Source organism: Bos javanicus, chromosome 4, assembly GCF_032452875.1.
Source record: "Bos javanicus breed banteng chromosome 4, ARS-OSU_banteng_1.0, whole genome shotgun sequence".
Classification (NCBI taxonomy): domain Eukaryota; kingdom Metazoa; phylum Chordata; class Mammalia; order Artiodactyla; family Bovidae; genus Bos; species Bos javanicus.
The window spans coordinates 114682931-114708998 of NC_083871.1; the positions used below are offsets into that span (position 1 = coordinate 114682931).

Genomic DNA, 26068 nt, shown 5'->3' on the forward strand with positions numbered 1-26068 from the left:
AATATTTGATGAAGTTCTTCTAAGGCTCAAATTTCATCCTGGAATGATGAGGCAAAAACACTTCAAAGATCCAAAATAACGGCATATTCTAAAAGCATAATTTTATCATTAAAGAGTCAGTTACAAAGTGAAATCATATTTGATCAACAGAGTCAGTAACATTTCCTTAAATGTTAGAAATGGCCCTGTGAAATTTTACCTGGGAGAGGGCAGCATTTAATGTATCAGTCAACTAAGCTAGAGTTGAGTGACGGACACTAGGCAATTTCAGTCTCTGGCTGTCCTTCCAAGCTGCTCCTTTCAGAGCAGGAGGTACGTGGTCTGGGTCTGCGGGAGGTTCGTGAACACAGAAGACTGACCAGGCAATCCTTCCTGTCCTTCAAACTCCTGGAGGTTTGGGATGGGGACAGGTTAGTCTATTTCCTAAGTAAGATCCTGTCTGCTGGGGACATCAAGCTAAGTAAGAGGGACAGTGTTTCCCTACATCTCCTTCAAGTACCTAAGAGACAAGCCAGAGGGAGCCCAGAAGGCCCTCAGGAAGTCCGCAGTCCCACCTGCGAGAAACACTCTACCCAAGAGGGTGCCTTTGGCGGGTATGGGGGACACAGTCATCACTGGGGAACAACTCCCCTCACAGATCTCCCCCAAGGCCACTCGACTTCAGTCAATTAGAGACCCCCTCAAATGCGGGCACTCTACCCTACTGCCCATGGCTGCCAGGTGGACTGCTTGCCTCTGTCTGTGGCCACAGCCCCCAGTGGCTCCTTGCAATCCAACCCAGAGCCTCCTGGGAGGCTGTGAGAGATGCCCTCAGGAGGACAGCTTTCCTCTTTACTAGCCACACTGAGGAGCACAAAGTTTAAGGTTTGCAGCTATTTTATTTACAAGTATACATTTAACACAATGAAATAAACACTGATATATTGAAGCCTAGTTAATAGTAGTGTAACAATATGTATCATTTGAATGATTACATTATTTTAAACAACAAACTACACTGAAAAATTAATGCGATAAAATTCTTGGTCATAATATTATTAAGAAATACAATATATAAATTGAAAATATGATTGCTCAAAATTTGAAAATGGAAGTGAACTCATTTGGACAGAGTCAGAGTTGAACATAATCTGAAAGGAGGGGGTGAGGGAGAATCTCTGACCCAAATGAAATCTTTCAGGTTAACAGAAGAGAAACGAAGCAGTTTATCGTAAAGGATGACGGGCAGTTGGCTTCCCTAGGCGGGACTGGGCCCCAGCATCCCCGGTTCTGCAGGAGAATCACATCACCGAGCAGGAAGACTTTCCTTGTGAAGCGGCCCCATCGATTTTTTCTGCCTCCAAAATTATCCTTCTAAAAACATCAACAGCAGTCTGAAAACACAGAGAAAACCAAGTGGCGTTAGTTTTAGTGGAGCCATGACCAACATGGCGTTGCAGACAGTCAGACAGGACCCAGCGACTGAAACACAACGGTGAACGTGGTTTCTGCTAGCGGGACAGGAGGAGGCCCACTGCCCAGTTCTGCGCTTGCAGGCCAGGCGTGGAGGCCACCGGCTGGAGGTGCCCCAGCGCTGCAGGAACCAGGGCTTCCATCTCCCCTGGAGACCCCCGTTTTCATCTGTCGCCACAGGAAGCTGGAGGAGCCGTCATCCCCGGGCTCCGGCCCGCTCCCCTCTGACCTTGGGGCCCAGTCTCTGCACCCCCTCACCCCTGGGGTTCTGACTGGACCAGGGCAGGGGCTCCTCCTGCCTCATACCGCACCCCACCCTTCACACCCTTTCCCCTCCCACCTCCTTAAGCCCCTCGGCTCTGACTCTGAGGCTGTCCCCCCAACCCTCCACCCAAGCCTCGGGCCTCCAGGTCCCCCTCTCTCTCCTGACGGCGCCTCCAGGGCCTGGCCCTTCATGAGGAGGAGCCCCTGTCCCTCGGGGCAGTGACCGTGACAATCCTGAAACGCCCGTTTTCAAACCCTCGTGGGGTGGCAGCTACATCCTGTCATTACCAGGCACCAGCCCCCATCCTGACTTGCAGTTCTGCTCAGTACCCTGCTGGCCAGCACCCCTCAGCCCGTTTCCCTGATCCAACCACACTTCCCTGCCCTCTCTCCCGGGCTGGCGCAGGCCCCGGGCAGTCTCTGTCCTTCCTCTCCCCGCTCTGCCATCCGCCCGCCTGCACCCACACGGGACGAAGCCGGGGGACACGCCCCCAGGGCCCCGAGTCCCAGCGCCCACCCACACTTCCCAGGTCTAGTTACCCGCCAGGATGAAGGGGTCGCGCCTCCTCCGTCCACTGGGGTCTCTGAACCTCTGCCCTGTTCTCACCCTCGCCTGACGACTGCGTTCTACACAGAAGCAGCACCCATAAGCGAACTCTGCACACTTCGTCCGCCAGTGACCACGCCCTTGAGTCTGGGCTCACCCACTCTGGCTCACGCTTTCCTAGGATGGAATAACAGAGGCAGCCCTAGGCGAGCCCCAGCCAGCCTGCGGCCCAACGCGCTTGTCTACCCGAGGCCACTGGCTTCAGCAAGCATCCCTCTTTCCGAATTATCCATTCCCCTCCTTTGCCATGACGAAGCAGGCACGTTGGTATTTATTCCATCCTAAGAAAAATGCACAGAAAAATGTGTGGAAAGATGCATGCCAAACTCCTACAAAGAGAGTACAGTGTGCCTGGAATCTGGCTTTCTAGATAAATCTTAGCACTCTTGATTACCTGTGTGGTCTGTCTCTGCCAAAGTGCACTCTCTTTCATCAGACTGCTGGAATACAGTTTGTGAAGGCCTCCACAGAAAATAAGCCAAAACTGCAAACACATCTCATAGTTCAGTAATAGTCAAAGTGCAGTATTTGCATTGACTTGATAAATTTTTTTTAAAACCACTGTGCATTTTGTTATCAACAAATCTGACTCAATTACACTGAGGACAGTTTATTTTAAAATACTGGATTTTTGGTTAGTACCAAGCTACACTTGAAAATTTATCAATAAAAAATTCAAGCAATTTACACAGACTGGTCTCTAATCGTGTGACTACTGATAAGGTGTCTCTTACTAGAGTCTCTCTCTTCCTACACACAGACCAAGAGTAGTAAGCATCCCAGTACGGAGTACCTGTGTGGACCAGAATCACCTACACCTCTCATGTACGGAGGTCAAAGGGACTTGGTTACTCCCACCTGATGGGGAGCAGATTTGATGACAAGGTGAGACAAGGTCCCAGGAGCCATGACCGAGGGCTGAGAAGTGTCCATACAACTGTGAGGACTGCAGCTTTCCAAGGATACACATACCATCACTGTATGTACCTAACTGGGGTGCAAGAATCTTTCTGCCTTAACGGATTACTTCACGTCTGATAAGGCGTCTGCTGATCTGATAAAGATGCTCAAGCAACCAAGGCAATGGCGAGTGGGGTCATCTGACCCTCGAGCTTGTCTGGGATGTTTGAGGCCACCATACTGCACCCTTATCTTCTTTTAGAGTTTAGGCTGATATCAGATATATCTGCTAAATTTATCAGAACTTTTAAAGAATCACAGCAGTTGGAATTTTTTCATTTTAACTTTAAGCCTTGAGCACAATTCCATCTTTCCTTCAGATACCAAAAAAGCAGTACTGTCTTCTAAATGAAACTGAAAGGTCAAAGAGTAAATCTATCCAGAACTGTATTAAGAACCTCAAGCTACACTAAAGTGTAACATAAACCAGACAGGACAGGCCTGCATCCTCAGACCAAAATGGAGTTCAGCAACAAACCCTAAGCCAACTAGGCCACTCTCAGTGACCACAACCCTAGGTCACTCTCAAAAGATAAACTAGCCTGAGGTTTACCAGGCAATTCCTCTTGATTACACGGAGGCAGGTCCATGAAGTGTCTACACTTTGAGGCTGCTGGAAAGAGTAAGAAAGGAACCGCCAGACACGTCCCGAGCAACACACACACACGACACACAGCACAGGGACCACGGGCCCCAAGGAGAGCGGAGCGGCTGCTGGCGCCTGCGTGACTGTCAAGTCGAAGAGAGTAACTGCTCCTGGATCCTGGGATTTTCTCCAAAGAGAACCAAAGCAGAGGGAAGCCAGTAAACAGACCAGAGAAAGTGTAGGGCGTTTCAGCCGCACTCCTCACCCCGGAACACGTTTCAGCTGAGATACAGCTGTCACCAAACATACGCTCCAGGTGTACAACGCATCGACTCGAGGCGAGTACGCACTGGGAAAGGACCACTGCACCAAGTCTGGTGCACAGTCACCATTCGTTTCTTCTTGTGATGAGAACTTTTAGGATCCACTCTTTTCTTAGCCGTTTGCAAATATACTGCATAGTCACCATGCTGTATATCATATCCCCAAGACTCATTTTATAGCCTGTAGTTTATACTTTCTGACCACCTTCACATCTTTATAATGTAAACTTTCAAGCACACAGAAAAATGGGGTCAACTGTATAACAACCATTGGGCTCCGCTCCCGAGTTCACCAAATGTTAACGTCTGTGCTGTATTTGCTTGCTCTCCCTCTATCCATCTACCCATCTATTCCCTCTGAAACTAAGTTGCAGGCATTATGAAACTTGGCCCCTAAATACTCTGGTTCGCATTTGCTAAGAATAAGGATGTAGTTTCTTCCTAATCCCAACACCATCACCACTCCTAAGACAATCATTTCCAAAACATACTTGACTCTCTCCAACGGACTGGAAATGTCTTTTATACCAGCCATTTTAGACCAGATCCATTTTACACCAGGTTCACAGAGACATTTAAATACAGAACAGTCTCCATCTCTCCCTCACGAATACTATCATCTCTGCTACACTTTGGGTCAGGCACAGGCCTTGTCTTCTCATCTATCAGAAAGCACGGTACAGAGGACTAGATTTGGGTTAAATTTAAAATTCAGTCCAAGTTTTTACACCATCTGAAGTACAGAGTGATCATAAAAGGTTATTTACCTTTTGGACCTTAAATGCCTCACTTATAAAATGAGACAGATCAACGAGATGATCTGAAGGGTACATAAGACACCCAATGTTTAGTTTAATTCAGTTAGAGACAACACAGTATCTCTCAGCTCTTATTATCTGAATTCTCACTGTGTGTGTGTGTGTGTCTGTGTGTGTGTGTGTGTGTTAGTTGCTCAGTTGTGTCTGACTCTGCGGACTACAGTCCGCCGGGCTCCTCTGTCCACTGAATTCTCTAGGCAAGAATACTGGAGTAGGTTGCCATTCCCTTCTCCAGGGGATCTTTCCAACCCAGGGTTTGAACCTGGGTGTCCTGGATTGCAGGCAGATTCTCTACCGTCTGAGCCACCAGGGTCTGCACTCAGAAACTAAACGACTGGAGATAAATGTCTTGCTATCTACAACCCAGGAGGCAACTGCATAGATTTAAGTTCCCTCACCTGCTGACACGGGGACAAACAGATCTGCCTGTCAGGGGATCCCTGGGTTGACCAGGCACCCACTAGAAACAGAACTACTGTCTGTACAAATTATGGAGAACAGAAAGCTCAGTGATACTGTCCTTGAATCTCAGGATGAAACAAAGGGGATAAGCGAGAAGAAACTAATTTTGGCTGGAGGACTCCTGAGGGCCAAGGAGGAGGTGGGAATTGAGTAGCGTTTCCAAGGGCAGGGGTCTTGGTGGGGAGAGGGGGCGGAGCTGGGGAAGGACAGCCCACTGTCCTTCTCCCAACCCCCAAACTGTAGTTTTCTCACAAAAATGCAAGCCAATTCATTTTACCTGAGGATCAGACAAGATAACGTGTTGAAAAGACTTTAAGTATGCAGCTAATCATGTTAGAGAACCGTGAGCGCACAGGGGAGGCATCTGCAAGCGCCACGGTGTTGAGGGGAGAGGGAGGGGTTTGGTGGGCCTGCCAAGCGCAGGATGCGGTGGAAGAAGAAACTGGAAAAGTGTGATTCACACCCTGCACTCATCACCACGCTGAGCACTTTGAGGCTTGTTCGACAGACGGGCAACCCACTGACAGTTTTTAGGTGAGTGACATCATCTGATCTGCAGCGAATAGAAACACTGGTGAGAATGTGGAGGTGGGAGGCAAGCTGGGCCGCTCTGGGTCTCAAGGAAGGAAGAGGAAAAAGAGGACACGGGAAGCCTACTGACAGAGAACTGACATCCCTCCTCACACAGGCCTGAAAAGGAGCAGCTACTTGCAGGGCTGACGCTGGTGAAGCATGCTTGCGGAATGGTTCTCACTGGTTTCTATGTTTAAAAACAACACATACATCTCATTCAGTTTTACCCAAGACAAAAAGGGGGGAGGCACAACAACAAAACTGCCAAAGTGACTTCAAATTATTCTTGTTTCTCTTCCACGCCTGGACTTAGTTCTGTACCAGCCTTTAGCATGAAACAAAAATAAGACTACGTGTTCGCAAAGCAAGTACTGCCTTTACGCTAATTAATATCTATTTATCATACAAATATTCTAGGTCCCATCATACTCAGAACACTGACTGAATTAAAATATCAACAGCCTTTTATCTTCCTAAAGCAACCCAGAGCTGGGTACTTGAGATGGTGGGAGGAGGAAGACTGAACAGGAGTGATGGAGACGGCACGGAAACGCTGACTCAGCAACACACACGCCCGCGACTGAGGGGATACAGGGCAGCGTGAGTTTTCAAAACCACGTACCTGATTTTCTTTAGCAGATGATTCCAAAAACGCTGCGTTCCAAGACTCTGCTAACGCTTTCCCTTCTTCATAACTGATCACCCTAATGGAAACAGAAAATTTTAATCGAAGAAGTACTTTGCTCTTTAACCATGTAAGGTGTGTGTAACTAACTGATGAGGCAGTTGGCTCAGTCTCATCCAGAGCGCACGCAGAGTCTCTCCGCCACCCCGAGCTGGGGCAGGGCGGACACTGCCTGATGGGGCTGCCCAGCTCCTGCAAATCCCCTATGGTTCGGAGAACAGGACTCCAGGACTCTGGCCTCCGAAATAGTCGACTCCTTTCTCAGCAGCTCGGCTGTAAGCCCCCCTAGACGGGCAATTCTGAAAGGGCCCACAGTACCCCCCTGCTGCCCATGGGCTGGGTCTTCCTCCAGATGCTGAGCTCCCCAGGAACAGGGTCCTCAGCCTGGTGCTCAGAAAACTGTGTGGACTAAACCAGCACTACCACTGTCTTTTTAGTCTGCTTTGTGCAAAACGGTAAAAGCATCTGAAGATAATTTTCTACAGTGTGTGCCCTCTTTTTAAGAGGAAACATTTTCCACGATGGGTGAGATTTTTTACTGCAGTTTTGTCTCTCTTATGCAGTCATCGCCACACTTCTGAAAACAGAAATGCTACAGCTAAAAATATTCTGGCTTTAAGAACAATTAAAAACAGAACCTCAGTGACTACATCACTTTATATAGCAGTATTTAGAAGCTACATACCTTTCCATATGTAGGTCTTTCTTATTCCCAACCAACATAATAGGTATCCTGTTAACACAAGGGGAAAAAAAGCCAATTTTTTAGTCAGTGCCCGAATTGATTGTTCAGATGATACTAGTATATCTAAAAAAAGAGATAAACTATTGCTACTTACTGTACTTTCCCCACCATATCCAACAATTTACCATGGATAACTTTGATCACTTCAAAGCTATAAAACAAAAAGCATGAAATCAGACACCCATTTTAGTGGTGACATTCTAAAATGGTTGTTATTGATATTCATATTGGTAACAGTAGACTCACCCTTTTAATATAAACTAAACACAAGGAATTCATTTTTTCCTAGCACTCTTTTTCACGTTTATGTATTCAACACTCAGCAGCCCTTACTGAGAATATTCAAGGTGGAATAGGCAAGATACTTAAATTGGAACGTTTACAACTGGGCTGATTTAATCTCTGAATAAAACATTTGTAGAACGTTCCTTAGCAATCAGCCCATGCTCTACACTAATAAGGTACAAACACAGAAAAATAAATCAATTAAGTATTTCCCATTTTAATTAGTAGGAAAGCTCAGATCATGTTCATTCACTATTCTGGGCAGTCTGAGGTAAGACATGGTTTTTTATTCCACTGGTGCAAAAGAATATCTAATGGGATAATTTTTTCCCTTAACAACCTGTTTGCTCCACCAGACAACCACTAAAAACCATTAAAGTCTGATTGTTACTACTGCCAATTCCAGCATAATCCCTCAGAAAGATTAACGTCACCTAAGCACGGCAAATAAACTCAAGCAAGAAGAAGCAGGCCTTACCTTTTGATTGATGTAACAGAATACACAAGAATATAGCCATTAATATCTATGGAGTATGTCTGAGGAAAGATGGAATATTCATCCTGTGGAAGAAAAAATAATTACATTTGAATAAAGTCTTCACATGGGGCTTCCCTGGTGGCTCAGTGGTAAAGAGTTTGCCTGCAATGCAGGAGACCGGGGTTGGATCCCTGGGTCAGGAAGACCCCCTGGAGGAGGAAATGGCTGCCCACTCTAGTGTTCTTGCCTGGGAGGAGCCTGCCAGGCTACTGTCCATGGAGTCATGAGAGAGTCAGACACTCTAAGCAATTAAACAACAACGAAGTCTTTATACAGGGTAACAAGCAATCTGGACCATCACACGGTCAAAGAGATCAAAGCAAGCAGAAAGCAGATTATTTTAGAGATATAGCTTTTATACACCCAAGATTTAAGGCTGGTTTGGGGGCAGTAATATGCTTTAAGCCAATACTGATAAATGGCTCAGGCTAGTCTAAGACTTTCTAGGGATGGCTAACGTCTTGCAGTTTGTGAGAGACAGAAGGAATGAAAAGACTGGCTACGTGATCCTGTGTCAAGGAAAAGCACCACCACATTTCTTATGGACATTAAAACCCAGAGTCCCTTAGGCCTTGCAGAAAATTCACGTGTGCTCTAGTTTATCCATCAATGTGTGTTTTCACCTATTTCCCTCACGTGAGTCACAATGGCCTGAGCCCAGTCCATGGTCATTAGTGGGCTGCTTCAGGCTGACTGAAGAAACACCAGACTCAAGTCAGCATAACTCAGACTTTTTAGGATCGAATGAGCTGTTTATTGAGCAACTTTAGGAATTAAAGGCACACCTTACACCACTGCCCATTAGGACCAGTTTTGTAAAGCTTTATGAAGAACCCTGGCGCTTTGCGTACAGAATTATTTAAAGCGCACCAAAGTGGCTAACGTGAATGCAGGATTCAAGAGCGCCACTGTCTGGTACAAACATTTCCTGCTTCAGCTGAAATACAGCTGCTACTATGCCATCCCATCCCAAGCTCTACTGTAGGAAAATCACACCAAGCCGTCCTCACATCAAGTAACTGTCTCTGTTAACTGTGCAAGTCCAGTGTGGTTATGACAATGACCCTGAATCACTACCCCATGCTAATGTGTTTTTAAAAAAAGAGAACTACCAATGCTCTGATATTAATCAGATAATAGCATTTCAACATCACAGAGCTTACTACATATGCAAAGTAAAACCATTAATTATTAGTACAGTTATGATTAAGTTTAATTCACTTTAGTGATGTTGAAAATCAAATTATTAATGGAATGACAGATCTTTCTACCCAGATTAAAACAAAATTTCAAATGCTTTTAGTAGAGAGTTCAGCGACAGTAGACTCAAAGTTAAAAATTTCATCATTTTCAAGAGGCACAGTGTGAAAAAAGTAGTAAGAAAGTAAAATGGAGGAAAAAGACCCTCAGCTTTAACAGTGACCAAAGAAGACAAAATTCCTAGGAATAAAACCTAAGAAAATAGAAGTGTAATATATGGTCCAGCTGAAGAAAATCTTAAGATAGTCCTAAAAGATAAAAAGACTTAAATCAGCTGAAGAGTGTGCCACAGACTTCAGCAAGAATATGCAGACTCGTAAGGATACCTATTAATTAATCCTAAATTATACACGAATGTAACATACTCCTGATGAAAAGTGTACTTCCTGAGAAAGAATAGCAACGGCATAGCAGGTGGATGGAAACCATAGAGCTAGAGATTGAAACAGAGCAGGATTACTCATGAATGGAGCAGACTGGGAAGTCTGCAAAGCCCCAAACAGATCCAGGAAGCAGGCATATAACACTGGCATTTCAAATCCGTACGGATGAAAGGTAACCCTCAGCTAAACGTACGGCGAACAAATGCAGAGCCACCTGGGGGTAAACGACTACCCTGGATCTCTACCTCACACCTTAGCAAGGGCGTACTCCAGAGGAGTCAAAGGCTTGCAGATGAAAACTGACTGTGCACACGGTGGACGGGAGAATTAAAAACAAACAAACAACGGTCTTGGCTCAAAAGGGATTAATCAACTCAACTATATGAAAATGAAGAAGTTCTTCACGGCTCAAAGTCTTTCAAACAAAAGGAAGACTGAAAACAAAACCTCAAAGTGCAGCTCATATACTAAATGCTAATTTTCTTCACATATTAAGGGATTTTTATAATCAGCAAGCAAAGACCATCCTGCCAAAAGACAAGGGTGAGGGATGTGAACAGACAAGATAATTTACAAAACGGAAATAAAAATGTCCTCAAACACAGGAAAATAAGATCAAATTCCTTAATAAGAAAGACAATTAAAATGACACTGGGATACTATTTTTCACCCAGCAGACTGGCAAATATAAAAAAAATTGGTTACACATCGTGATGGTGAGGCTCCAGGGAAACAGGCAGTCCAGCTGCCTGCTGCCAAGCAGGTGACCCTGTGGGTCCAGGAGCCCCCGACCCAGGAAGTCTTCTTCTATACGTGCCAGACATAACCAGCTTTCTAAAGCAATACAAGGTACTGACTGCAGCACTGCTGGCGGCCGGACCGGAAACAACCTAAGGGCTGACCACCAGTCACGTGGTGACGCATCCTGGGCTTCTGAGGCAGCTCGGTGGCAAAAACCCTGCCTGCCAGTGCAGATGTGGATTCAGTCCCTGGGTCAGGAAGATCCCCTGGGGAAGGAAATGACAACCCACCCCAGCATTCTTCGCCTGGGAAATCCCACGGGCAGGGAGTCTGGTGGGCTACAGGCCACGGGTCGCAGAGTCGGACATGACTTACTGACTAAACAACAAAGGATATATCCAAACAATGGGCTAGTATGCAGTCCTGGCGGGGCAGGCAGGGCGGGCTGTCTGTACATATTCAAAATAGTCTCCAAGATGGAGACACAGAAACACATTACTTTTTGTGTAGAAAATAAAAGAAAAAACCTGAAATATATTTGCATGTTCATGTATAAAAGAGCTTGGAAGCATTTACTAAAAACTTACAATGGGTTACTGCTGGCAGAGGAAAGCTAAGACAGCTACAGTAGAAAGATTTGACTATTTACCTTTTTGCGTTATTTCATTTCTATTAACATGTACATGTATTTCTAGATGACCTTAAAAGACAACAAAAAAGCGGGGGGGGGGGGGGGCCGCGGCGGGGCGCGGGAATTTGACATTAAAATTGACTGTCTCTGACTCACTTGTCATGAGCTTACTTAAACTAGACCAAAACAAAATATTTCATGCAAACTAAAAATAACCAACTTGTATTTACTATGTTCATCACGATCCCTAGCTGGGCAATTAAATCAGCTGCATAAAATAAATAAACTACTAAATAAACAGTACTTGCTATCAAATATTTAATTCAGTCCAGTTCAGTCCTTCAGTCGTGTCCAACTCTTTGCGACCCCATAAATCGCAGCACGCCAGGCCTCCCTGTCTATCACCAGCTCCCGGAGTTTACTGAAACTCATGTCCATAGAGTCGCTGATGCTATCCAGCCATCTCATCCTCTGTCGTCCCCTTCTCCTCCTGCCCCCAATCCCTCCCAGCATCAGGGTCTTTTCCAACGAGTCAACTCTTCGCATGAGGTGGCCAAAGTACTGGAGTTTCAGCTTTAGCATCAGTCCTTCCAAAGAACACCCAGGACTGATCTCCTTTAGGATGGACTGGTTGGATCTTCTTGCAGTCCAAGGGACTCTCAAGAGTCTTCTTCAACACCACAGTTCAAAAGCATCAATTCTTCGGCGCTCAGCTTTCTTCACAGTCCAACTCTCACATCCATACATGACCACTGGAAAAACCATAGCCTTGACTAGAAGGACCTTTGTTGGCAAAGTCATGTCTCTGCTTTTCAATATGCTATCTAGGTTGGTCATAACTTTCCTTCCAAGGAGTAAGCATCTTTTATTTATGGCTGCGATCACCATCTGCAGTGATTTTGGAGCCCCCCAAAATAAAGTCTGACACTGTTTCCACTGTTTCCCCATCTATTTCCCATGAAGTGATGGGACCAGATGCCATGATCTTCGTTTTCTGAATACTGCTATACAGTAATTGATTACATGTAATTTTACTCCTCAAATGCCTGAGTGAACAAATGTATTACAGACTGCTTTTACGGAAACTGCCCTTTAATCATTCTTCCTTGCTACCACAGTCTTAACCCCAGACCCAGCCCATAGGAGTCCAATTTAAAAACAGCTCTTGGAGCAGTAAATGTAAGTGCCATGTCATCCAATTTCTACAGAAAGAGGGTGGGACCGTGACACAAGAAATACTGCCCTGGCTGTCCCATCCTGAGTGGTACATAAACACAGCACAGCCTTTAAGGGTCTCCCAAGTGTGAATACAGCCTTTAGGAACTATTAGCTGCAATGAGAACAAATTATTCAAAGCACCTCATCTGGGTATAATCTGTGCAGAGATTCTCTAAATATTTTGAGCCGGTGGTAACAAAATCCAAAGGAGCGAGACAGCAGGGCTCAGGACTTAGCCCACACTCCTATCACACTCACACCAGACACAGTCCCTGAGAGCTCTGGCCCTCTCGGGGTCATTCTTTGTATCACTCCATCATTAAAACAGTTAATGGCAAAGTGTACGTTTATACTTCAGAGCAAAACAAAACCTCATAGAACACACTCAGAATAAGGCCCTACCCCAGGGGCTCTTCTACACTGGTTTCTAAGCCACGTAATCAGTCATCTATGAGGCCGGTCGCTGGTGAAGATTTCTGTTGTTTCTCTTGTTCCAGTAGGCTCCCACTCTGCAATGGGCAGGGACCGCATTGACTGAAAGCCTAGAATGGCTCTCTCTAAGAAAACCCCATGAGGTCACGGACGTTGAGTGAACGAGCTGGGTGTTACAGCTCTGGGACACACACATTTGCTGTATCTGAAGCTTCCAGAAAGGAAACTCCAGGATGCCAAAATGACTCAATACAGCTATTCTCTTGCTTCACTGGCGGGGGGGGGGGTGGTGGTGGTGGGGGGTGCGGTTTACACTTTCCTTCTTCTTTCACTTCAAAATATGAAGCAGAGGGAATCATTCCAAACCCAGAAGGCAGGCCGCATCCTTCTAGGTCTATCTGTTTTCCCAGGTTCCAGAAAAAAAGCCTCCATTTAACATGACAGACAGTCTACCTGACTCTCACCTGCCTGCCAGTCTGATCCTCTGTTGATTCTAAGACACAAGGTGGCATGCGAGCGTCTTTACAGGTCCCAGCCTCAAGGCAGGTCATAAATTCAGCTGAACAAAGCAGTTTTTAATCAAAGTAGGACTGGGTGATATGTAATGGGGAAGATGAGCTGTCAAAGGGTTCTCTCTGTTCCTTTGAAGCTCTCTTCATTTCTTTTATCCTTTGCATGCATGCTAAGCCGCTTCAGTTATGCCCAACTCTTCGAGACCCCATGGACTGTAGCCCGCCAGAATCCTCTGCCCGTGGGATTCTCCAGGCAAGAATACTGGAGTGGGCTGCCATACCCTCCCCAGGGGATTTTCCTGACCCAGGGATCCAACTCCCATCTCTTATGTCTCCTGCACTGGCAGGTGGATTCTTCACCACTGGTGCCAGCGACCACTCGCCACCTTCACTGTCACATTAACCTGTGAATATCTTTTGGGGGGAGGGGTTACTTACCTTTGGCAATTACTGTCTAGCAAGGAAAACTGACACTCTTTAATCTTGTAATCATATAATAAATCCAGACAACCGGCTTGTTTCTGCCCTATACCTTTCCCATGCCTTTTCCCCTGGAAAAGATCTACTTTTGTTCTTAATGTAGAAGGAGATGTATTTCAAAGGGAGGAAAAGCACTGACGTGATCCTCTGATATGGAATCAATGTTTAGAAAATAGAAAACTATCCTGTAATAAATATAAACCTTTACAATGTCATCATGAATATATTCAAAACAAATTCTGAAGTAGAAAAAGAAGCTAATTATTTGAAAAAACTTCCGTTAAGTCTCTTTGAAAAGACAAAGCAGACAGCCTACTGATGTCTAAACACACAAAATCACAGGGGCTCTCTTGGCATCGTCCTTGTGCTTACGAATCAGTAGCAGGGCCAGGATGCCAGACATGCTGTACGGATTCTGACACTTACCTGCCCAGCTGTGTCCACAAGTTGAAGATGATACTCCTGTCCATTTACTGTGATCAATTTTGTGAAAGCTACAGTGAAAAAGGAATTAAAGTATTTGTTAGCTGGAAAAAAACGAACTTTCGATCACTGAAAGCTTGAATAATGACAACCAATTAAGCAGAGTCCTTAATAATCTCATAAAACGATCCCAGAAAACAAAAAGACTGTCCAAGTTAATAGACTCTTCCCTTCTTCCATTATTTAACTAAGCAGTGACAACTTACGAAAACCAACGTCAGGCAAACCTCGAACTATTTTCAGAGAAACTGAGAGCAGACAATACTTCATATCTTATACAAAGCAGTTTGAATACTCTGTGGACAGCCCTCTTGTGAAAAAGTGCAACATATAAAGTCTGAGATCTAGAATGGATCCAAAGCACACAACTTTTCATTAATTTATAGCAAGTCTGGTGTCAGAACACAAAGAGCTAATATTAACTGAAGTGCTAAGAACTTCCAGTGCATAAAAAATTAAACAATTTTATCGAGAAATAGAACGGCACAGAATAGATGTTCTTTGTGAAGTCACCACTCTGACTTGGCTTAAGGCTGGAAGCAATTTGTCACAACTGCTTTTCCCTATCAGGGGGGTGGGTGGGAATCAGACTCAAATCACTTAGGGAAAGTTCATAATTCTAAGGAGAAAGAGAGCAAACAAATAGAGATGAAAGAGGAAAGAACTATTAATAGTAATAGGCTATGAACCCCTGGTAAATAACCATCTGAGCCCTGGTAAATAAATGGAACAGATTTCTTCTGCACACCCCAGGCCCAGCATCTTGACTCAGCCTGAGTCCTCAGTCTCCTGGCTGGCCCCCTACCTGAATGGAGTGGCCAACAGAATCCACCCCTTGCACCACTGAGAAAGGACCCACTTCTGCCACAGACGAAAGAGAAAGCAAAAAGTGACTGATGAAAACCCTGAGAGAAAGCTGTGAAGAGGAGGAGAGATCTTACGTCAAGGATGAATTTGCCCGGGAGAGAAAGGCTCGCCCCCAAGACAAGCGATAGTCGAAGAGACTCATCCTAGCACCAAGTCTTTCTGACGCGACTAGGGTGGGGCTAGAATCAGGGAAGCGAGAATCGCAGAGCAGACCACCCAAGCCGGCTGCCACACTATCATTCCTGTGCTCTTTCTGAAAACCATCACTTCAGTGAAATCATCACACTGGATGAAAACTGAATCAGAATATATCAAGAGAGGGAGTACCCAAGATAAACTGCTTTCATCACTTCTAAGAAAAAAATGCTACTGTACTCTTCCCCCATCCTAAAGGAGATCAGTCCTGGGTGTTCTTTGGAAGGAATGATGCTGGAGCTGAAACTCCAGTACTTTGGCCACCTCATGTGAAGAGTTGACTCACTGGAAAAGACTCTGATGCTGGGAGGGATTGGGGGCAGGAGGAGAAGGGGACGACAGAGGATGAGATGGCTGGATGGCATCACCGACTCGATGGAAGTGAGTCTGAGTGAACTCCGGGACTTGGTGATGGACAGGGAGGCCTGGCGTGCTGCAACTCATGGGGTCGCAAAGAGTCGGACACGACTGAGCGACTGAACTGAACTCCTCCCCTACGCTGTAACCCTGAATTTGGGGTGCACAGCGGACTGACTGTGCTCCTGATCCCTGTGAGCCGGGGGCAGTCGTGGTGTGCTGTGTGAAGACCTGCCCCCTCCCCATCACACTCAGTCACGTGAGACCAGAAGCACATCTGAGACTCCATGGAAGCTCTGTCAGGGATGCTGGTGAGCAAGAAGCTCTAGATCACTGAGACAGAACATTCATTGCTCAGGAACTCTTTCCTGGGGACCGGTGATCACCGCCAGCACTATTCCAGGTGTTCAAGATACTGCAGTCTCTGACCTCAGTGAGCTGACACCCCAGGAAAGGGAGGATAAGCAGATGGAGAGACAGACACACACAGTCAATTAGCTTCTCTATGAAAAGCATCCAGGCAGAGCTGAAACTGCAAGTTAAAAAGTAAGAAAGTCAAGGAAAAGTGAGAAAGACTAAGCCACTGAGACTGCGAGAACAGTGAGGGTAGGGCGTGGGGAGAGGGGCAAAGTAATGAACACGCTAGGACGTAGTCAGTAACCTGGTGCAATCTGTATTTAAAGAAAAGATCACTCTGGCTATGCCATGAGTAATGAGATGGACGAAAATGGATGAGGGACACAGGGAGACGCCATCTAGACTATCATGATCTGGGAAGGATGGGGGCCTGAACTGGAGGGCTGAGAAACGGCAGATTCTGGATGTAGTGCACAGGGGGAGCCAGAGGGTTTTCTCACGGACTGGAGGCAGGTGTGAGAGACTGCAGATCAGGATGACTCCTGAGCTTGTGGCCTGAGCGACTCGAGGCCCGAGTCACCAGGTATCAGCAGAGGCAAGGCCTGGAGGAGCTGCGGTGGGGGTTGGGGGGCGGTGTGGCTGGGTTTAGTTATGTTCAGTGTGGAAGCCCAGGAAATATCCAAGGGGCAACAGGGGCAGCTAAAGAAAACAGCTGAGTTGAGGGGAGAGACAGGGTCACCAGAGAGCAAAGGTCTGAGCGCTGGGGGCACTGCGAGGCCTGGTCAGAAAGACATATGAGATTCAACCAAGCAACAGGGGACGTAGTGGCCAGTGAGGGGAGAGACAGAGAAGAAACAAGATATTAATAAGCGTTTTAGCATTTCATTGCCTAGGAAGAGGATGTAAATCCTCCTACACACAGCAGTGAAATGAAACTGAAGACCTTCCATCTGCCGCAGGAACACTGCCTCTTCTTGTTACTACAGAAAAAAGGGAAGTGCAACGAGAGGCACTGTGGGTTCCACAGCCTGGAAAGACAAGACACTCGACACGACCTCCTGGTGTAGAAGGGAAAGGCGGCCGGCCCCTGCGACCCTGTCCTTGGGCTCTCCTCTTTCCCTCCCTTTTCCTATCACTAGAGAAATTCCTCCAATTTCCAACCTCAAACCCTGAAACTGCCGCCAGCAAGACGAACAGCTGCTTACGAGCTAAAGTTAAATCTAATAAGCAAATAAGCAGCATATTAATAAAGGTTTCTAAAATGAGGTACTCACAAAATAAGATCTGCGTTACTAATGTGTGCTGAGAACTGATTCATAGTCTGCTGGACAAGTTACCCACCATGCAACACTTGGTGATGCGGCACAACGCCTAAGGAGAATTTCCGAACCTCCGGTGAGGAGCTGTACTAATCCCCTAACAGCACTACTTTCAGATGGCGGAGACTGTGAGCCGCTGCTAGCTGTCCTTTAACTTATAAACTACTGCTGTGAGATTTCATCGTATTGATTTAGTTTTAACTGAGGTGTGACAGCAGCCATGAAATTAATGTATGCTTGCTCCTTGGAAGGAAAGCTATGACCAACCAAGACAGCTTATTAAAAGCAGAGACATTACTTTGCCGACAAAGGTCCATCTAGTCAAAGCTATCGTTTTTCCAGTAGTCATGTATGGATATGAGAGTTGGACCATAAAGAAAGCTGAGCGCCAAAGAATTGATGCTTTTGAACTGTGGTGTTGGAGAAGGCTGTTGAGAGTCCCTTTGACTGCAAGGAGAGCCAACCAGTCAATTCTAAAAGAAATCAATCCTGAATATTTCCTGGAAGGACTGATGCTGAAGCTGAAACTCCAATACTCTGGCCACCTGAAGGGAAGAACTGACTCCTTGGAAAAGACCCTGATGCTGGGAAAGATTGAAGGCAGAAGAATGCGACAACAGAGGACAAGATGGTCGGATAGCATCACCTACTCAACAGACATGAGTTTGAGCAAACTCCAGGAGATAGTGAAAGACACGGATGTCTGGTCTGTTGCAGGCCACGGGGTCCCAAAGAGTCGGACACAACTGAGCAACTGAACCACCACCACCGTTACATCAATCTAGTTTGAATTGACTTGTGGAAGTAACACTACAGTATATAAAAAAGCACATTGGCAGAGCAGTATTTGGTCTAGAAATTTCCTCAAACTAGAAAATATTACCATGGTTTTATTGATGCTATTCTCTTAAACCCCTGTTAAAAGATGACTGAGTCCCAGAATTTTTGCTTCTGCAGTGATACTTCAGAGATGTGTTACTAGTGAATGTCTGCTAGCAACAACTTGGACTAGATTATAAAGTCAGGTGTAGCGGTTCCCAGATTTAGAGTACTGTTTTTCAAAACCATAAAACCACACATTCATTTATGATGCTACTAACAAGTTTATGACAACCATTTCCTTGCTCGTTCCTTGTTTTCTCTGAGCAATTTTTTCCCGCTACATTGTGGGGGGAAGGGTGGAAGGTTTCTCACTGTATTAGTTGGTCAGAAGCCTCATATATGGAAAGTGATATCTGTATATGCCTCATAAACTTAAAAAAATTTTTTTTATTATTTGTTTCCGGCTGGGCTGGGTCTTCACTGCTGCATGGGCTTTCTCTAGATGTGGTGAGCAGGAGCTCCTCTCTGGCTGCAGTGCTTGGGCTTCCTTTGTTGCGGAGCATGGGCTGTGGAGCAAGGGCTCAGCAACTGCTCTGCGGTAAGTGAAATCTTCCAGGACCAGGGGTCGAACCTGTGTCCCCTCTGCTGGCAGGAGAACTCTTAGCCACTGGACCACCAGGGAGGTCCCACCTCATGAACTTTAAAGGGACTCATACTCTGACAATCATTTCTGATCTTGCCAAAAAAAATCTTCATTACTGAATACTAAGTGTTAGGAAAATATTAACAATGTGATTAAAGATGATGCTGACAGCCTTCAAGGTAGGATTATATTCTGGTTTCGAGACAGCATCAAGGTAAGAAAGTCCCACTTTCATCAGGTCCATTACTTACATACAAAGAAAATGTATTTATATACAACATGGCTTTCCTTCCTATTCAATTTTAAATGGCACAAAGCTAAAGAATTAGAAGAACCATTTTAGGGCAAAACTTGCCATGAAAACTGTCTTCTATGGATAAAATTCCCAAATGAGCCTGATCTCTTTAAGGACACAAACTTCGAAATTGCTATGTATAGCAAATATTAAGGGCAAGGTCATGGGTTATTCTGTCCTTATTCTGACGTTGAGGCAACCACGCTTGTGCACGTAGCATTCAGATGAATCTGCTCCTCACACTGGCATACTAGTCGATGCCAGCTAAACACATCAACACAGGATGGAGTCAGGACACCTCCTTCCCAAGACTGGCAGGGGTTACCTCAAACTCAGATTTGCCCAGTTAACTCAGCAACCTACAGGCTTCCTTCCCTGCCACCAGCATGCTGGGACACAAAGGACAGTTGAGTATTTTAAGCCAGAGGCTGGCAAACTCTGTCTGAAAGGGGCCAGACAGTAACTATTTCAGGCTCTTCAGGCCAGATGGTCTCTGAGGCAGCCACTCAACAGCTCTGTGATCGTAGAGCTAAGATGGCCAGGGCCATGTTCTGATAAAACTTTATGGATCCTGAAATCTGGATTTCACACAACACTCAAATGTCACCGTCATTCTTGTTTTTACTTTTTCAAATATTAAAAAATGGAAAAATCATTCTTTGCTCATGAGCCATACAAAAAGGCAGTGAGGCCTTTGTGACATGCAGGCCATTGTCTGTCAAACCCATCATGAGCCTCTTTTTTGACAGGAGAAGTCTTCAAATCCAGCTGTTAAAGAGTCATGAACCTGGCTGTTAAGTCGGCTTCAGTCTAACATGCCAATCAGACTTTGACAACCTTAGCTTTAAATCTGTAAGCTTCTGGCGAGATTCTAGCTAAGTCCTGGTGTCAAGAACCTCAAGACTTGGTTCTAGTGTCTGCCTAGGGTTCTAAGACAGCCTGAAATAAGACCAGTGTCCAAAACACCCGCTTCCCAGGATGGAAGCGTTCCGGGTTCTCTTCCCTGTTCCCATGATCTAGGCTTGGGCCGTGGGCCTAGAATCCTTCAGGAAGATTCTGAAACCACAGACTGATACTGGACAAAGTAAAGGCTGAGGCTGGTTCTGGTCTTGGGGGCTTTTTTCTCCACATGTCCTAAAATGCCATCGAGCTCTGGATGCAACTTTTCAGAAAACGCTGCAAGGGCTCGCTCCAATCCTGAAACAGCTCTCTCTCCACAGCCTCCTCTTTAGAGCTGGAAGGGGCTGTGGGGACTAGAGGGTCTACAAAAGTAAGGTACAAAGGAGCTGGAGTGTTTTCATCCTTTCAAGCTTGGAATCGCTAGTAAGGGCTACCGTTGAGAAGGGGAAAGAAAAGACTGCATACTCTCTTTTCTTACAGCAGCATCTCTAATAGGAGGTTCCAATGTGGAACTGGATCCTATGGAAATGAGTAACAACTTCAAGATAATGGGATATGGACATCATTCATTCAGTGTGAAGTAAAATTCATTCCGTGTGAAATGGGTAAAGCTGTGGAAGTTTTTCTGGGCCCCCCGGTTGGAGATCTGTAGGTTTAACTGAATACCCTTTGCAATCAAAGCCTCCAGGAATACACAGTGGCTGCTGATAAGCAAAAATCAGGCTTCTCAGCTTATAAATCCCTGAAAACAATACTTACTATTTTCTATGGTTGGATCGTAGGAGTCAACAAATTGGCCTTCAACAAACTGAATCGTCAACGAGGATTTCCCTATAAAAGAGAGCAACAGCTCAGTATGTATTGGCATATTAAGGTAGAAAAAAAAAAAAACCCTTTAATTTTACTGTTTTACCAAAAAAAGTCTAAGAGGAAATATATTCCATATATAAAATAGGAATTTAAGCAATGAAGCTACTATGAATTAAACATGTCTGTGATATTAACAAACAGTACTAACCCATAAGCATATCACACAGTTTGTTAAAAGTAAACAAACCTTTAAATAAGGTCTAAGCTAATTTCCTCTGGTGTCCCTGAAATCTGGTTATTAATTTTGAACATAAAGTTAATACAGCATGATTAGTTTGAGTTCTTTAATGTATGGATGTTATAAGTGTTATCAAGCATCGTTTTTAAAGAAGATAATCTGAAAATGGGCTTCCCTGGCAAAGAATCTGCCTGCAATGCAGGAGACCCAGGTTCGATCCCTGGGTCGGGAAGATCTCCTGGAGAAGGGAATGGCAACCCACTCCAATATTCTTGCCTAGAGAATCCCATGGACAGAGTAGCCTGGTGGGTTACAGTTCATGGTATCGCACAGAATTGGACACGACTGAGCGACTAATACAAACACACAATATCTGAAAAAATGTGATAAAAGTCTGTTTTAATGAATCAAGAGCCAGCCTTCAGTTCTCTCCCCTCTGCTGTCGGTCAATTTCTACTGAGGGGCTTGAGAACAGGGACCCTGTGAAGAAAGAGGGCAAGGCTACATTGTAGCTGTCCAGCTGAACCTGCAGGGGACTGGTTCCAGGACTCCTCTCAGACACCAAACTCTTAAGTCCCTCTCATGTAAAACTGGTATAGTATCAATGAACTTACAAACCAGAAATAGACCCACCGACACAGAAAACAAATTTATGGTTACCAAAGGGGGAAGGTGGGGGTGGGGAATCTATTAGGAGTTTGGGACTAGCAGATATAAACTATAAACAATAAGGTCCCACTGTACAGCACAGGGAATTATATTCAATAACCTGTAACAGACTGTAATGGACAAGAATATGACAGAGAATATATATACACACACATAAAACTGAACCACTTTGCTGTACACCTTAAACTAACATACATCTCCAGATTACTTATAATACCCAATAATACAAAGTAAATACCATGTAAACAGTTGTCAGTGTGTAACAAATTCAAGTTCTGCTTTGTGGAACTTTCTGGAATTCATCCCCCAACCCAATATTTTCCATCCGAGGTTGGCTGAACCCCTGGATGTAGAACCTGCGAATATGGAGGGCAGACTGATTTTATCGGCAGGAAACAGGAAGTGGTCCCTCCCTAATTTCACCCCAAACCCTTCCTTCTCTCACATTCTTAGAGCATTATTAAACACCCATCTTACGGGCCTGCTGAATCTCATGGAACTTCCACCTCAAAGGACATGCAGGGAGGGCCAAGGAGAGAAGTCTGATAAGACTAGTTTCACACTTGTGGTGCCCACCTCCCTCCAGACCACAGAGAGGTGTGGCTCAAACTTTCACACCAAAGGCAGTCCCCACACACTCCAATTAATAAACACACGCGCTTCAAAGTCGGGGCTGTGGGAGATGACGAGAAAAGCCCCAAGCTGGCAGGCCTCTCTGGATGCGTGTGCAGTAAGCACAATTCAGAGCATCTTTAGGATGCCTAAAAACTGAAATTGTTTTCTACAAAGCAGTCTACAAGAGCTTCTGATAATTAAATGTTACTGCCCCGCTTAAAACCCTCACTGCCATCAGAATAAGCCCCACCTCCGAACCACAGCCCACGGTCCCAGGCTCTGCCCACCAGGGATCCCTACCTCATCTGCTGTGCCCATCCCCACCCCCAAGTGAGTGAAGTCGCTTAGTCGTATCTGACTCTTTGCGACCCTGTGGACTGTAGCCTACCAGTCTCCTCCATCTATGGGATTTTCCAGGCAAGAGCCCTGGAGTGGGTTGGCATTTCCTTCTCCAGGGGATCTTTCCAACCCAGGGATGGAACCTGGGTCTCCTGCGGTTCAGGCAGACGCTCTCTATCTGAGCCACTGGGGAAGTCGGTCGTATCCTTCCATCTTCATATCCACCCCCAAGCTCCAGTCAGATCCTTCCATGTTCACCAAGTTCCTGCCGTCTTCATGCCTTTGTCCCAGCTGCCCACCCCCATCTCTGAATGTACACACTTTTATTGTTATTCTGGCTGGAGTTCAAACATCCCTCTCTAAGACCACCCAACCAGAGGTGCACCCACCCCCTGCCAGTCACTCTCCCATAGCAGTCTTGTTTTCTTTCTTTTTCTTGCTTAAAAGTTGTCTGAAAGGATCTTCTTTCACTCATCAGTCTACCAAGACAAGCGCAGTGCCTGACACACTGTAAGCACACGTGCTCAGACCTTTGAAAGGCACGCTCACACTCAGACCACAGAAGATGTCAATTTACATACATGACTAGGAAACAGGTCAACAGAAATTATTGGGTTGGTCCAAAAGTAATTGCGGTTTTGCACTGCTCGAATTTTCCATTTGATATTGGAATAAACAAACACGGTTATGTTATACATCATTTTAATGTGTGTTTCTTGCTTTATGCTTTTTTACTAATGCCTTATTATGTACTGTTTATTTCATATTTATTTTAGACTAGGGAAATGATGTTAGACAAAAAGCAAGTTCAAGCAGTTTCTTATTCTAGTTGGAAATGGGTCATAAAGCAACAGCGACAACTTGCGCCATCAACAATGCATCTGGCCTAAGAACTGCTAATGAACGTACAGTGCAGTGGTGGTTCAAGGAGTTTCGCAAAGGAGACGAGAGCCTGGAAGGTGAGGAGCACAGTCGCCAGCAATCGGAAGGTGACAAGGACCAATACGGAGCAATCACTGAAACTGATCCTCTTACAACTACATGGGAAATTTCTGAAGAACTCAATGTTGACCATTCTATGGTCGTTTGGCATTCGAAACAAATTGGAAAGGTGAAAAAGCTCAGTAAACGGGTGCCACACAAGCAGACTGAAATTAAAAAAACTGTCATTTTAAAGTGTTAAGTCTACGCAACAACAACGAGCCATTTCTCTATTGGGTTGTGATATGTGATGAAAAGTGGATTTTATACAACTGGCAGTGACCAGCTCAGTGGTCGGACCAGAAGTTCCAAAGCATGTCCCAAAGCCAAACTTGCACCAACAAAGGTCATGGTCACTGTCTGGTGGTCTGCTGGCCGTCTGGTCCACTAAGCTTTCTGAATCCCGGAGAAACCATTACATCTGAGAAGCACGCTCAGCAGACCGACGAGAGGCACTGAAAGCTGCAAGGCCTGTGGCCGGCACCGGTCAACAGAAAGGGCCCAATTATTCTCCACGATGACTCCCGACTGCACAACCAAACACCTCAAAAAGTTGAACAAATTGGGTTTTGCCTCATCTGCCATATTCACCTGACCTCTCGCCAACCGACTACCACTTCTTCAAGCATCTTGACAACTTTTTGCAGGGAAAACGCTTCCATAACCAACAGGAGGCAGAAAATGCTTTCCATGAGTTCATCGAATCCTGGAGAACAGGTTTTCACACCACAGGAATGAACAAACTTAGCTTTCATTGGCAAAAATGTGTTGACTGTAATGGTTCCCATTTTGATTACTAAAGACGTGTTTGAGCCTAGTTATAATGATTTAAAATTCACGATCTGAAATGGCAATTATGTTTGCAGCAACCTAGTAAGAAACAGGTGTCTCGTCTGTGTCGGCGTCCGAGCGCCGGCCTGCCTGTGACACGGAGTTGCAGCGGTCGTCCGGCAACGCCACACACTTCAGGTGCACTGTGGTCGAAAGAGACCATGCTGCACTGGTACCGCGCTGTGTGCCCACTGCCCTGCGTTTCTCTATGTTTGGTTTTTCTCTGGCTTTGTTCTTCCTAAAGGGACACACACAACCTGGCCATAGCTCATCTGTGACTGTGTATTTTAAGAGGAAAGAGTATGTCCATGGAGGAAGTGTTTTGACTTTGAGAAAATTCTGATGAGGAGATGGTAACACTTGGCCTAGGTTAGGTGAGATACTAGCCCCTTAAGGAACATTTAGCTCAAAATATAACAAAACTCATTTATGCAATGAAAGCAGCAAGAAGAAAAACAAACAAACAAACACCTCTTTTATAAGTTAGCAAGGCTGAAAAGTTTTGAACAATTTTTAAAAAAGGAATTAAAAATGATTTTTATAACTTTTTCAAAGTAGAATTAGATTAAAACAAGTGAAAGAAAGAAGGTATGCTATGCTATACATGTTAAGCTTCCCCAAAGAGGGAAATCAGTGGGAAACACTGGATTAGATAGTAACAAACCATAATGTGTCGATACCAGATAAGTCTCAACACCCTTACTTGCAGGGGTGGGGGGTTGGGGGGAACAGCCTCATAAATTATTGAGTCAATCTCCAAAATGACAACCAAACTGAAAGAAGTTACACACAGTCAGGGCTTCCCTGGTGGCTCACACAGTAAAGAATTTGCCTGCGATGTAGGAGACCCGGTTTCAGTCCCTGGGTTGGGAAGAGTCCCTGGAGAAGGAAATGGCAACCCACTCCAGGATTCTTGCCTGGAGAATCCCAGGGACAGAGGAGCCTGATGGCCTACGGTCCATGGGGTCGAAAAGAGCTGGACACGACTGAGCGACTAACACTTCTTCACGTCTTTTACACACAGTAAACAAGACAGCGTGAGATAAAGTGCAAAATCACAAGTATAGATAACCAGTAGACCACACTGAAAAACGTACTTACAGGCACACATCCAATGAAAGCTCCCTATTCATATCTTTGTAAAGGGCATACATTACCTGACAGGCTTTAAATGAACATTTAACTGGAAAACACAGTAATTATTCTGACAAAAGCAGACAACGTAGTTCAGCGCAGGTCACAGGCAGGCTGGCGGCAAGCTCTCCTTTTTGGGAGTAACTGGGACACGAGAGTTGAAACCCCAGCTCCCTGGGGAGCAAGCTAGACTCCACTCAGAATGGTCGCTGGAAAAGGGGATTATTCACGAGCAGAAGCGGGACTGAGGAAAAGCTG

The 26068-nt window shown here is 45.3% G+C and overlaps 1 protein-coding gene across 2 annotated transcripts in view; it reads right to left on the reverse strand.

Annotated features, from left to right (window-relative positions):
* Positions 1 to 858: 858 nt before the first annotated feature.
* RHEB (Ras homolog, mTORC1 binding) overlaps positions 859 to 26068 on the reverse strand; it is a 52991-nt gene continuing 27781 nt past the window's right edge. For both annotated transcript variants that reach the window (XM_061415227.1, XM_061415228.1), the window contains 7 exons: positions 20953 to 21024; positions 14382 to 14449; positions 8239 to 8321; positions 7570 to 7626; positions 7416 to 7463; positions 6668 to 6749; positions 859 to 1373 (listed from right to left, as the gene is read on the reverse strand). In XM_061415227.1, the coding sequence (XP_061271211.1) occupies positions 1281 to 1373; positions 6668 to 6749; positions 7416 to 7463; positions 7570 to 7626; positions 8239 to 8321; positions 14382 to 14449; positions 20953 to 21024 (503 nt within the window). In that variant the 3' untranslated portion in view covers positions 859 to 1280. The remainder of the gene's footprint in view (positions 1374 to 6667; positions 6750 to 7415; positions 7464 to 7569; positions 7627 to 8238; positions 8322 to 14381; positions 14450 to 20952; positions 21025 to 26068) is intronic.